The following is a 14,160-nucleotide window of genomic DNA, read 5'->3' on the forward strand; positions in this document are numbered from 1 at the left end:
ATCAATATTGGACATAAACAGTGGAGGCTATATTGTATGTCGGTTATTTGCAGCTCAGCTGTCGAGCAGTGGTCTGCGCCTTCGTTAGTATAGTGGGGTTTTTTCACGCTCACAGCCAGAGATGAAGGGGAGACAGCGTCGCACCTTCACAGCCACGCACTCTCTGGCCTCATGTGTGTGTGTGTGTGTGTGTGTGTGTGTGTGTGTGTGTGTGTGTGTGTGCGTGCGTGTGTGCGCGTGCGCGCGCGTGTGTGTGTGCGCGCGCGCGTGTGTGTGTGTGTGGGTGTGTGTGTGTGTGGGTGTGTGTGTGTGTTATGGCATGTTTTGCAGTGTTTTCAGTTTTCTGATGCCAGTGCTCTTCCTATGAGAGAGCCTGTCATTTAAACAGATGTCTGCTTACCTTGCAGTAGCAAACCCCTCCCTCTTCTTTTCTCTCTCTCACCCCTCCCTCTTTCTTCTCTTTCTTTTCTCTCTTTCCTACCCTCTCCCTCGCTTCCGCTCCCTCTCTCTCTTTCTCTCTCTAGCCTTGGCCTGCGGGCCTTCAGGGAGTGTCAGAGCAAGGAGAAGCTCCTGGAGCAGCGCTTCCGCTCCTCGCTGCGCGATTTCCGCCAGTGGCTCGTCAACGCCAACATCTCCACCGCCAAGTGCTTCGACTCGCCGCACAGCGTTCAGGAGACCTCCAGCGCCCTGCAGAGGATTCAGGTGAGGGAGGAGTCACAGGTGTCGCTCGGACCCCTCTGAGGGGGCGGCGGGGGGAGTTGGACGAGGGCCAGGGCAGCTCGGGCCGGGCTTTGACAAAGCGACGGCCCTTTTTCGCAGGTCCCACGGGCCGCTTTACGGAGCCGCCAGAGAGTCAGGAACATGCCAAGTCTGGGCTATTTATGGCCACAATTAGGCCAGCGGAGCAGGCAAGAGAGCGGGCTGGCGCGCCGTGTGTGGGGATGATCTACGGCAGCTCGGCAAAGGCACGCGTTACCACACAGCAGTCAGACGGAGAGGGAGGGAGAGATGGAGGGAGAGAGACAGAGAGGAAGAGAGATGGAGAGGTGGAGAGAGAGACAGCAGGAGAGATACATAAGGAGAGAGACAGAGTGGGGAGACAGAGTGAGAGAGGGAAAGAAGGAGAGGAGGAAGAAGGAGAGGTATGAAGAGATGGTAGCAGTGGTTAGGGAGGGAGAGAGAGAGAGAGAGAGAGAGAGAGAGAGAGAGAGTGCAGGCGAAGCAGGAAACAGCAGTGGCCAGTTCAGTGTACACACAGTGAGAGAGATGCGGGTTGCTCATTTTTTATTTACCACCGAGCGCATCCTGAATGTGGAACAACGCTTCTGCCTGACTGGCTCCCCTCAGCTAGCGCTCTGACACCAGACAGGCTTTAGTTCATGCTCAGCTGCATATAGAGCATGTGAGCAGAGGAAGGTGGGGTGGGGTGGGGTGTGGGGGGGGGTACCAAAAAATAACAGACAGGCACGTTAAGTCTGCACACGTGTGCTTCACAGATGGTGAGAGAGCCCTACTGGGGGGCGGGGGTGGGGTGGGGGGCACCCGCGTCTGGACGCCGCTCCTCAGACTCCACTCTGGGCTCGTCTGCCCATGTCTGCCTGAGTGACGTTTTCGCCCGCTGTGCGCCACAGGAGTTCATGGGTGATGAGGAGCAGGGCCAGGCCCGACTAAACGCTGTCCTGGCACATGCCGAGCAGCTCGGGGCGGTGGTGTCTGCTGACAGGGTGGAGGCGGTCCGGACCAAAGCCTGCACTGCCAGTGAGGACTGGAGGAACCTGATGGAGAACCTGCAGCACAGACAGACTGTATTACAGGTGAGGCTCAACTTAGTGTGTGTGTGTGTGTGTGTGTGTGTGTGTGTGTGTGTGTGTGTGGTGGGGGGGGGTGTTGGTGGTTTGTTTGTGTTCTTTGTTTGCTGCTGTTATTGTTCGTACTGATACGGAAAGAGTTTTCTCAGGCATCACATTTTAGCCTGTACGCACAACACAAAGAGAAAACACAGGCAGCCAGACACGGTGTGTGCCTTTAGTCTCTGCGTGTGCTGGGGTGCGTGAGCGCGCGTCATTGCCCATGGCTTGTGCGTTTTTTGTGCAGGGTCTGCAGTCGCAGATGCAGGACTTCGAGGCAGGTCTGGTTCCTCTTCAGGACTGGATAACCAGAACGGAGGTCACCGTTCAGGAGAGCAGCGCCCGTCTCCATGACCTCCCAGCCAAGAGACTGGAGCTCAGCAAACTCCAGGTACACCCGCACGCCGCTGACACGCCGTCCACAGCCAGAATAAGTGGGTCTGCCAAGCAAACAGTTAAAAAAACTAGCCTCAAACTGGTGCCTGAGCCTATCTCTAGTTACCGTCCAGTGAGTTAGTGGGATGAACAGAGATGCGTTAGCCAGATAATTATTATCAGCCGTGTTGCATCACAAACGCGCAGCAGAACCCCGGCTGTCTGTTCTCTCACACGATATGCATGTTTACTTCGCGTTTGAAAAGAAAGGAAAGCATTCCAAAGTGTTGCCTCACCCTGCACTGTGTATTTCATTACGTTGAAAAGCAGGCGGAACGGGCCATAGGTTTGGAAGGTACGCAGGGCTTCCGCGTGAGGTAATTAAACGACCTCAGTCAGTCCCTCGCAGTCATTCTGCAGGATTTGGCCTTCCACGCAGGATGATTCCAAAATCAAACGATCTGTGGTCTTGCAAAAAGCCCAGTGCACGTGACCGGCACCACCTGCGTACGGCGCAGGTAACAGCCGCTGAGGAGCATTTAGTGTATTCCCTTCAGCCCACAATCCCAGAGCCTCTTCCTTTCCTGAACTCCGTGCCTCACCGCTTTGCCGGGCCTTTATAGGCACTCTGCTGGTAATTCTGTATCCAGCCGATCATCTCCTGGAAGATGACCCTCCCTCTCCCTCTTTATCTGCCGTCGGCTTGTTTTCACCCTGCTTCTCTTAAACCTCCCCCTCTCACCAGCCCAAACGAGCAGAAATGCGCTCGTCGAGACCTTTCTGTCCTCAGCCTTTGTGTATCCTGCGCCCTCTGCGGCCGGTGCTAGCCCGCGCGCTGTATGTCCGTGTCTGGCTGCTCTGTCCTCATGGCGTGGGGGTCTTCCTGTCCCTTCTCCTTGTTGTCTCCCGCCCGCTTGCTCTCTTTTCCGCGTCACCCTTGGCCCTCAGTCCGTGCTGGAGGAGCTGACCTCCAGGGAGCCCGAGCTGGCGGCGCTGAGGGAGCGAGCCCACGGCCTGTGGGAGGGACGCGCTGCTGGGAAGGGCTTCGTGCACCGCGTCTGCCAGCTGGCAGCGCGCTACCTGGCCCTGAGCAACCGGACCAAGGTGAGCCGTCTGAGTGCCGTCTCCTCGCCTGCCTGCCTTAGCTGTGCCGACACTGCTTGGGAGCAAGTCTGTAGTTCCGGAACATTTTCAGTTGTTTTTGAGTTTCTGAGTGTTTGTGAAAATGAATTTATATTTTGCGTAAAGCCATTTTCCCTCCTGAGACATAGGAGCATAAATAGTACCAGTAATAGTACCAGTAATAGTACCAGTAATAGCACCAGTAATAGTACCCAGTAATAGCTCCGGATGTGATGGTCTCTCAGAATGGAGGTGACTTTTGGAACTGCATTGTGGGTCTGACATGTCATTAATTAATTGTAATTGAAATAAAATGGCCCACACGCACGCACACACACACACACACACACACACACACACACACACACACACACACACAGGTTGTGTAAAGGCAGGTCAGGTGCTGACTGTTAGTAAGGGATGAAGTGAGCCTCCTCACCGTGCTACACTGAACAGTAATTTCCTCATAATGCCAAATCTCTGAACTCTGATTCAAATGACAAGAAAAGAATCGTCTAGTTAGCATATTGCTAACTAGTTTCTTGTAGCTAGCTAGCTAGTTTCTTGTTGGTAAATGTCTTGCTTATTATTGCAAATGTTGTTATTGATTTAGTTGGCATTCCTTTGTGTTACCTGTGAGTATGCCAGTGTTCCTGTACCACAGATCAATTGCCCTGACGTGTTTCTTCCCCGCTCCCTGACGTGTGCAGGAGAAGGTCTCCCGAATAGAGCGTGTGGTGGGGGAACACCAGCTCTTCTCCCAGGGCTTGCAGGAGCTTCAGGGCTGGGTTTCGGTGGCCCAGCAGACGCTCGCGACCTGCCGTTCTCCTACAGCTGACAAGAGCTTGCTTGTGACTCGAATGGACCAGCTCGAGGTACTTCAGAAGCCTCCATGCTTTGCAGCATGACACCCCAGCCATAAGGCCGCCCTTAAATACTGTGATAATCAATATTATTTTCCATTCCAGGCCCTACTGACAGCACGTCAGGAGAGGGAGATCCAGCTGAAGATGCTCATCACCAGAGGGGAGGCAGTTCAGAGGAACACCTCCGCAGAGGGAGTGCCCGTGGTCCGCAAACAGATCCAGGACCTCAAAGACTCCTGGGATGCGCTTCTCTCTGCCTCCATACAGTGTAAAAGGTCTGTTGCTCATCAGTTTTTTTATCACTACCGAAGGCCATCACAGTGTTTTCAAACGTTTGTGCCGTGTTCTAAGCACTCTCTGGAGGCAGTCTGTTAGACTGATGTGATATTGGGGTTAATGTGCTAACCTGTAGATACAGAGCCTTAGAAATACTGGCAGAAACAGTTTGGAGTCTCTGGTAGCTGGGTAGCTGTACTGAGTGTATGTTCATTCCCGCGCTTGGGGCCTGCAGTCAGCTGGAGGGTGCCCTGTCGCAGTGGACCAGCTACCAGGAGGACGTGAGCCAGTTTGAGGCCTGGCTGGAACGAGCGCAGGAGAGTCTGGGGAGCTCAGATAAAGTCTACTCAGAGATGAGGGACAAGACCGCCAACCTGCGCAGGGCCAAGGTGACTCGGGCCGTGGCCCACTAATTTTGACTGTACGCATGCTTTCGTGTCATGTATACAGGTGTATATGTAGGTGTTTGCTCTCTGTATCACATATGGCGTTCTAAAAAATGCACTGGGACCGCTGATATTCGGAAAGGCAGAGATTGAACTGGAACGGAACCTGCATTACCCACTGATGGTATTTGTGTTTTCTGCTTGGAGCAGTTGCTCTATGAGGAGGTGCTGAGTCACTTCAGCCCTCTGGAGACCATCGCTACAAAGGGCTCCAGCATGGCGGAGCATTCTGCCTCCCAGCAGGAGATCCGCAAGCTTAATGAGCAATACGGGGCCGTCAAGGACAAAGCCAAGGTAAACCCACCGAATGACACCACTGACTGGTACACCATCTCACCTCTAGCATCATTGTTTTGGATAGCATTGTCGGAATGTTCTTTGGGACAAAACTGCGGCGTTCCTGTGGTGACCCAGGCTGCGGTCAGCAAGGCAGAAGAGCTGGTTCTGGTCCATCAGGAGTACCAGCGAGGCCTGCACATGTTTGAGGACTGGCTGGAGCAGCAGCAGAGCAGTCTGGCTGTCCTTTCACCTCTGGATGGTGACGTGGACACTTTGGAGAAGACACAGAAAGAGCTGGTAGTGAGTATAAAACCAAGCGATGTTGGCTTTGCTTGGGACATAATGAAAAAAGCAGGGCAAGGAGCGCCCTGCGTTCGCCAGCCTCCGCCGTTCTGAGATGGGGGTGGGGGGGACGTGCGATTGGCTACTGTTCCGTCCCTCTTCCCTCTCATCCTCTTTTTTTCCCCTTCGTCCTTTACGCCTTTCCCAGCTCCTCCAGTCCTGCTGTTCCGAGGGCCACACCTTGCTTAAGTCTGCTCTGGCGAGCCGGGAGCGGGTCATCCCCTGGGGCGTCCCCCAGATTGAGGACCGTGCCCGGGAGACGGCGCAGAGAGAGTGGCAGGCCTACCAGGACAGACTGCGGGACACCAGGGTCCAGGTGGAGCAGGCCGTCATCAGACTCCAGCAGCTGGAGGCTCGCTTCCAGACGCTGGACCGATGGCTTGTAGACCTCGAGCTCAGAGTCAGGCTGAGGAACCACCGACGCTCTGATCCCGCCACTAAAGACGTCCAGCTGCAGCAGCTGTTGGTGAGGATCTGTTAAGTTCTGGATTCCGCATACTGTTATGAGGGGTCTGCCATTCGTTGCGCTGTTGATTAAGGACTTAAAAAGGAATTTGGAAATCAGCTGGGAGGCCACAAGTAATGTGTGTGTGGGGGGGTTTCCACCTTTTTTTTGCTCACTGTTACGTATACATGTATAAAGATTATATTTCTGCACTCTCTTTCTTTCTCTCGCTCTTCAGCAATGGCAGGTGGAGGCTGGGCAGAAGCTGGTGGAGGTCGAGGGCCTCAGCTGTCTTGCGCAGCAGGTGGTGGAGGATGCCCATGTCAGTGCCCGGGTTAGCGCCAGGGTCACTCAGCTCAATGCCCGCTATCACTCTCTGCTCCTTCGCATACAGGTCAGCAGAGGGGCTCAACACTACTACACACATGAATCATTAGAAAAACAAACAAAAAAATGGACTCCTGGTACCATAAATATAATAAATAGCATCTTTAAAAATAGCATCTCTGTGTTCCATTACCAAATTTAGCAACTTGCTGAGAATTATATCAAAAGCCATGGAATTATGGGCAGGTATGTAGTAAGATTATGAATTTAGTTATCAGTAGGTTTATGAGAACAGAAATCCAGTAGTTGAATTGATTCTTTATTAGTTATTTCCACTAATATCTTTGTTGGAGTGGGTTTTAGTATTATTGAGTAAATACAGGTTGTGTTGCCAACATGCACTGATGAGCGTAATTTCTCAGCTGTCTAAATTCTGGATACTGTCCAACCTGGCAGAGAAACCCCACTTTATCCCCTGTCTCCCTCTGGGAAGACAAAGCTGAAATCGATGTCTGTCCAGCGTCCGAGACAGAAGCCGGTAATTAAACATTAAAGGAGCCATTCTTGCACTTCCGCGTCCGCTTGTGCTGCTGCCGCTGCCGTGGCAACAGTGGGATTGATTTTTACACCTGCTGCAACGCCCCTCTCGCTAGCAGCTTTTGCTCACACCCAACCACCCACCTTGAGCATTTGAGGAGGGTGTAATTATTCAGAGAGAAATGACAGGCTGGCACATGCGCCACACTGCAGAGCTGTTACCTTTTCGCTGATAGGTGTGTCGTGTGTGTGTGTGTGTGTGCGTGTGTGTGTGCGTGTGTGCGTGTGCGTGTGTGTGTGTGTGTGTGTGTGTGCGTGTGCGCACGTGTGTGTGTGTGTGTGCGTGCGTGTGTGCGCGTGTATGTGTGTGTGTGGGCGTGTGTGTGGGTGTGAGTCCTAATTGTAGTCATGAGCCAGGGCAGCTGGATTTCACTGTGAAGTGCTTTATGAGCTATGATAGCATTTCTGAATTTAAAAAAAATTACAAAAATAATTTCTGGTGAAATGCTCCAGGATACCATCAAACAGCTTCGAGAGGAACTCAGGAGTGTCGCCGAAGCTCAGAATGCCCTCGGAACCTTCTCTGATTGGCTGAGTGCAGCAGGAGCGGATTACAAAACAGCCAGTGAGCGCAAGGATGCCTGGGACCACGGCGCTATGGAGAAGAAGATGAAGATGTTGGAGGTAATGTGCCTGTCAGCACACTGCCCTTACCTGACTAATAGAGCTCCTCTTTGCGGCAGCTATCAACGTCTGTGTAACGTATGAACCTCGCTGCTGAAAGCCACCGGACAGAGCTGAACTGGCAGTGTGATCTTTTTAAGAGTGCGGTTTTGTGTGTTAGGCCATTTGTCATTGATTTAATTTGCCTCTCACATGAAATGGCTTCAGTTTCACTAAAGTATCACTCAGCACCGTTAATGTCCTGCTGCATTTAAAGTTATAAAGGGACTAATTTATGGTCAATTCAGATGCTTTCTGGGATTCGTCTACAGCTGAAATTTTCTGCATAGATTTTTAGTTTTGCTTTGAAATGTACACTTTATGAAAGGACTCTTGGGTTCCGATGTGGGTTAAAAAGGGAAATTGTTGCATATTTTCTCCCCAGTGGCTCTCAAGAGACACTGATTCAGACCATGAAAAATATACTCACATATTACGTCTCTGTGGGTCTGACACAGATTTATCCCTGTTTGGCGTGTGAGGTGGTGGGTGGGGGTGTGTGTGTGTGTGTGTGTGTGTGTGTGTGTGTGTGTGTGTGTTAGAGGGAGAGAGAGAGGGAGATGAGGTGGTGCGAAACAGAGGTATTGATCATATCTTTATGAAGACAAAGCGCAAACAGCATCAGTTCAAGTGGAGAGGGCTGGGAGTCCCACTGCAATGCACACACACACACACACACACACACACACACACACACACATTCACTCTCTCACACACACACACACACACACACTCACTCTCACATACATACACACACACACACACACTCTCTCTCACATACATACACACACACACACACACACTCACTCACTCACTCACTCACTCTCTCTCTCACACACACACACACACACACACACACACACACTCAATCTCACATACATACACACACACACACACACACACATTCACTCTCACATACATACACACACACACACACTCACTCACGCCCCCACTGTGAGAGAGGAGATGAAGAAGCAGTCTGTCTGTGGAACCTGCTGGCACAGACACTGTAATTGATGCAATGCCCTTGCTGCTTCACTATTGCATGCCCACGCTTCCTTCTCTTTATGTTTCTGCTTTTAGTCCCACTTTTTGTTACCATTTCTCTCTCTTTTAGAGACACACACACACACACACACACTCACACACCTCTTATCTGGCTCAGGGTTATCATGTAATCCATACATGCAGGATCAATGGCCCAGCACAGGCACCACGGGGCCAAGCGACAGAGGACACACACACACACACACACACACACACACACACACACAAAAATATGAAACGCACAAAACAATTCATTTGAGCTTGTCTGGTACAGTACAGTATTTTTTAAACATTCATAAAATGAATATCCTCATTGTTAAATTCGTCTGTCTGCACCGCTGTAAAAAAAAAAACGTTTGGAATGTTTAATGTAAATTATAATATTAAATATTCCGTTTATTAAACATTAAACCTCAGTGTCCCGTCACTCCGGATCAATGACTTCTGAACTGTCTGCCCTCTTTGTCTGCAGAGCTCATTATTAGAAGACTCGATCCTCTAGAGTCTTAGCTGGTGGCACTTCATCCAGCAATACCGCCAGGGGCTTGTTATGTACTGGCCTTTGTGGAGACAACAGGCTGGATCATGTGGAGAGGCCTCCAGTTTAGAAGTAGAGCGCGACTGATAAAGGGGGAGGGGTTTCCTAGTTGCCGGGGAAACCCCACGGTGGCAGCCCTGTTTAAGGGCCAGTAATTGGGCCCGTCTCTCATTTCAACAGCCCGAGCCTCACCGTGCACAGGTGTCAGGAGCTCGGCAGGCTTCAAAGGGCCTCTCAGCAAAAGTCCACTTCAGAGGAGAGCCCTCACGCTCCTCACGAGGGGCCAGGCTCGGAAGCTTCCAGCACAGCGGAGGAAGGAGCGCCTCCATCGTGTGTCGATTCTGCTTCTTTTGGGTCATTATTTAGAAACACTGGCCCTGCTTTGAGAACGCGTTGTTTCAATTTCTGTGTTTTAAAAACGGACGGGAACAATTCCTCCAGGTTTTTGATTTGCTGCATATCCCGGCGCATTACCGATTTCTCCTTTCCAACCCGAAACTAGGCAAGACTGAATTCAAGTATTTAGCGATCTGTGTTTGATTTCAGCTGTCGTAAATAATGACCTATATAAATGTAGCTCTCGCTCTCTCTCTCCCCCTCCTTTCTGCATCTTTCAGTCCCTACAGGGGAACATGGATCAGGGCCATGCCTTGTTGAAGAGCCTGCACGAGCGGGTGGAGCGGGCAGCCTCCTTCCTGGACCCCAGCGGGGCCTCTGAGCTGGAGAGGGGGGTGCAGGCCGCCCGTTCCCAGCTGGAGGAGCTCGTCCTGGGCCTGCGTGCCGAGCACGCAGCCACGGAGAAGAGCGTCCTGCTCTACAAGGAGTTCCAGGAGCGCTGGCAAGCCCAGCTGCAGTGGCTGAAGGAGACCAGAGCTCTGTTCAGCTCCTCTGTGGAGCCCAGAGCAGAACTCTACCAAAGAAGAGCCCAGTTGGCCAAGTACAAGGTAAGCATAGAAAGAATCAAAGATTTTATTCAAAATCCTGTAGCCCAGACGAGGAGAAGATCTCTTCATGGCGGTTAGGTGTTTCATATGCTCCCCACCCAGGCTGTGGAGCAGACCCTGCTGTCGCGGGACTCTGCTGTGAGCTCGGTGCTAGAGAAAGGGGAGGTGCTGCTGGTCCTCCTCCATTCTCCCTCCATCTCGGAGAACATGAAACAACTGCAGGTGGAGTACCGTGAGCTGCGGACCACCGCAAGGGTGAGTCCTGACTCCAACAGCCACTATATCAGCAACGTCTATTCTTTTTTTAACATGTATATTCATTCATATTAACACATTAGGTTCTTAAAATACTTGTTTATGTGCTTGAAAAATAAAAACATTGTAATCTTCATGCAATAAATAAGGGAAGGCTGACTTTCTAATCAACCCTCTAAACAGGGTTTAGTGCAGATAATAATGTCATGGAGACTCTGCAGGGCTGAGGGCTTGTAGGGTCGGAGTGTGTATACGAAGCCGAGATGTCGTGCTCAGATGTCGTGAACGTGCCCTCAGGTCCAGGTCCAGAGGCTGGAGGGACATGTGAAGAAGCAGGAAGCATATCACACCGAGCTCCAGGAAGTGGAGCGTTGGCTACTGCAGATGTCCAGCAGGATGGTGACCCCTGAACCCACTCCAGCCAATGGACTGGAAGCGGCCACTCAACAGCTGGCCAGACACAAGGTAATCAATTATAGTTATACACACCCATGCAGACACTGGCATTACACACGTATAGCGAATTGAGGTCTCACCCTCTCAAGTCCGTATATAAGTGTGTATATTTCTGTATCGATATACGCCTCCTCCCCCTTCCTGTAATTTACCATCTTGCACATGTGCTCATGTGTTAACGCTCGATGGTAATTCCCAGGCCATCATGGAGGAGATTGCGAGCTTTGAGGAGCGTCTGGCAGGGCTGAAGGCACGGGGACAGGAGCTGCTGTCTGGCTGTGGCGAGCGCACGCAGGCCCGCCTCCGCCAGCGCACCCAGAGCCACCTGCAGGGAGCCCGGGACAGCTATTCAGCCATCTGCAGCACAGCCCAGCGTGTGAGTCTCCCTGCCAGCCCGGCCCTGCGCCAACGCGCCCCCGCCGTGAACCGTCCTCTGTGTGCCGACCTTGCGCCGGTGACTGGCTAGCATCACGCCAGCCTTCCCCCGTACCACTCCCAGACAGCTCATTATGCCGGAGTTATCCCCTCAAACAATGCTGCCTTCAGCGGTTTGTCTCAAGATTGTTTGCTCGGTAGGAAATATCTGATTGTGTACCAGCTTGCATGATGCCGATAACGTGCTGGCCCAAGATCCCACATGCGCTTAACTGACGGATCATAGTCGAGCTGAATGTTTCCCGTGGTCCTAGGCAACTGGTTCGCGCTTCCCGCTATCCATGGGAGCGTGCCGTTATGCTGTCACGCTGCCAGTGTGAATCCAGCCCGTAAAATCCCACCAGGCTGGCGGTCCAGTCTTCAAAGAGGGCCATCAGAGGGTTGAATTTGAATTTTTCTTTTCGAATCAAATTATTTTCCTTACTTTACCATTTTTTTTTTAATATAAAATGCTTCATCCTAACACACACATTTTTGGAGCTTGAGTTTTGGCAGTGCGGTATTCAAATAAGTCCAAATCGCATTGTTCAAATGTTGACAACATGTGAAAGGAAAAGACAAAAGAGTGCCTTCAAAGCGAGCGGCAAGAAACGGCCCTTTCTCGCACCTTATTTTCTTCCCGCGTCTTCGTAAATAAAGCCGGTCCTGTCCTATGCAGAACAGCTGCTGGGCCTCCAACGCAAGCGCAGCACTGCTCCAATCCTGCCCTCAACCCTCCAGAAAGGGCCTGCCCGAGTCCCTCCAAATAGCGCCAGGCACGTGCGCCGCTAATGTGCCAGCCTAATGGCGCTCCTTGACACCCAACTCTGCGCCTGGCCGCCCCCAAAGCAAAACACCCAGTCTATTAAAGCTGCCCCGTTCTCCCGTTCGGCCCGGCCTCGCGCGCGAAAATCCCCGCCTTCCCTGGTTAATACCCCCCACCAACGACGTCTTGCGCCAGCGCTGGCCCGCCTTGCCGGCACGCTGTCGCCCTGTAGATCCCCGCACCTTGTGATCTGACCATTTGGTGCCAGACTAGGTGCGCTGCCAACACCGTGCTGCCTGCCAAAGCGCGGTCGTCGTCTGCTCCCTGCCGAGGCTTCAGAATTAGGAGTGTCAATCAGCGTCAGCTTCTTCCTTGTGCTTGTCGGGCATGCCAGAGCATTCACCACCTGTCATCTGACCCAGTTTGTCACTCTTAATAGTGAGTGCACTACATGTCATTTTAGCTATAACCTCCCAAATATCTCAGAACCCTACTGTTTTTAAAATGAAAAGGAATGGTCAAGCCAAGGAACTGCTGCTATGCTTTACTAATGCATTCTGAACCCTCTGAAGTCTAAGAACATTTTCTGTGTTTTTGTATATTTTCTTAAATTCACTTTAAAGGTTGTTACTTATAGCATGATACCAATATGGTGAATCTAGCTGTGTAACGTGCGGTGTAGTCATTTTTCAAGTATTGGAGCCATAAAAAAGAATAGTAAAGTTATAATAGAATAGAATTGAATAGAAAGGTTATAAGAATGTAGTAATAAAAATACAAAATGTAGCCATACAAACACAGCACTATGTATTAATTAAGGAAAGAGTAATTCTGTGTATTAAATGTGTCTTGGTTTATTTTGTACAACTTCATTAACCCAGCATAACAGCTGAACAAAAAGACACTCAACTTTTGTAACCTATTTTTACAGTGTGACATTTACTGGCGATTACCACCTCATCCATTTCAGGCTCTTGTCTAGGAATTTCATACTACATGTTAAATGTGTGTTTTATCATATGGAACCTCCTCTATGAGATGTGTCTTTGTTCTGACCGGCACCTCTGTTCCTACACAGGTGTATCAGAGTCTGGACCGTGAGCTGCAGAGACATGTGAGCCTGCGAGATGCGTTGCAGCAGTGTCAGACCTGGCTGTCCAACATGCAGGAGGAACTGCGGCGCCCTGCGCATACACCACGCTGCCTGGAGGAGGCGCTAGTCCAGGTGACGCATTATAATCATTGCCTTCATTTGTCATGACCGACTGACGTGGCAAGTAAAGGCATGGTAACAGCATGTCGTTCTCCTGCAGGTGAAGCAGGAGCGGACGCTGCAGGAACAGGCCAGCACCTACCTGCATCTGGTGTGCTCCACTTGCGACCTGTCTGACGGGAAGGTCCAGGAGACTGCTGCTGAAATCCAGCAGGTCAAAATTCAGGTGATTTTTTCTCCCTTCCCTTCCTTTCAAAAGACATTACGTATGTGCAAAACGGGCTGGGTTTCCTTTCAAATTCTTTTTCCCCGTGTCGGCTTCTTACCGTCGAATAAACGTTACAATATTTGTCTTGGATCTTTTCTTTCTAGATTGAAGAAAGGATGTTGGAAACCCAAGAACTGGCAGAGAGATGGAGGGCAATCCAAGCCCTGCGCTCTGATCTTGAGTCTCGTCTTCGAGAAACTGAGCAGCTCCTTCAGAGCTTTCTGAGGAGGCCAGCAGAACTTGAGCCAAAGGTTGCCCAGAATCAGCTTGACCAAGCACAGGTGAGATTTTCTGTCAATTACCTATATGCAGATTCCCAAAGGTCTTCTATAACAACAAACACTACCAATACCATATAGTTATGGTCACGTGTTGGCTCTAGCATATTAAAATGACCATTGTTTATTGACATGTTTTCAAAATGGGATTAGTTGGTTCCCAGTTGCATGTTAACAGATTGGTGTGAAAACAGCACATTTCAGGTAATTTAGTCGTTTTTTACTTTCCTGCCCATTTGGTTGCGTTCTGTTTAGCAGCTTTATTTCGGTTCAGTCTGCTTCGGGGAGATCTGTTGGGCTTTGCATCCTGTCACTTTGCCTGACAGACAGCTTCATACATTAATAAAGATTGCCCTCCATATTGGGTGCCTGCCTGTACGTGTGAATTGATTTGTC

The 14,160-nt window shown here is 50.9% G+C and overlaps 1 protein-coding gene across 13 annotated transcripts in view; it reads left to right on the forward strand.

Annotated features, from left to right (window-relative positions):
- syne1a (spectrin repeat containing, nuclear envelope 1a) overlaps positions 1-14,160 on the forward strand; it is a 117,319-nt gene that overhangs the window by 54,274 nt on the left and 48,885 nt on the right. For all 13 annotated transcript variants that reach the window (XM_081717014.1, XM_081717012.1, XM_081717009.1 and 10 more), the window contains 19 exons: positions 525-702; positions 1,632-1,814; positions 2,095-2,238; positions 3,171-3,326; positions 4,055-4,219; positions 4,313-4,485; positions 4,722-4,875; positions 5,083-5,226; positions 5,347-5,511; positions 5,702-6,019; positions 6,237-6,392; positions 7,376-7,546; positions 9,788-10,114; positions 10,217-10,369; positions 10,667-10,834; positions 11,025-11,201; positions 13,084-13,230; positions 13,319-13,444; positions 13,591-13,767. In XM_081717014.1, coding sequence (XP_081573140.1) covers positions 525-702; positions 1,632-1,814; positions 2,095-2,238; positions 3,171-3,326; positions 4,055-4,219; positions 4,313-4,485; positions 4,722-4,875; positions 5,083-5,226; positions 5,347-5,511; positions 5,702-6,019; positions 6,237-6,392; positions 7,376-7,546; positions 9,788-10,114; positions 10,217-10,369; positions 10,667-10,834; positions 11,025-11,201; positions 13,084-13,230; positions 13,319-13,444; positions 13,591-13,767 — 3,382 coding nt within the window. The remainder of the gene's footprint in view (positions 1-524; positions 703-1,631; positions 1,815-2,094; positions 2,239-3,170; positions 3,327-4,054; positions 4,220-4,312; positions 4,486-4,721; positions 4,876-5,082; positions 5,227-5,346; positions 5,512-5,701; positions 6,020-6,236; positions 6,393-7,375; positions 7,547-9,787; positions 10,115-10,216; positions 10,370-10,666; positions 10,835-11,024; positions 11,202-13,083; positions 13,231-13,318; positions 13,445-13,590; positions 13,768-14,160) is intronic.

Source organism: Electrophorus electricus, chromosome 7 (assembly GCF_041902795.1).
Source record: "Electrophorus electricus isolate QZ-2024a chromosome 7, ASM4190279v1, whole genome shotgun sequence".
NCBI classification, from domain to species: domain Eukaryota; kingdom Metazoa; phylum Chordata; class Actinopteri; order Gymnotiformes; family Gymnotidae; genus Electrophorus; species Electrophorus electricus.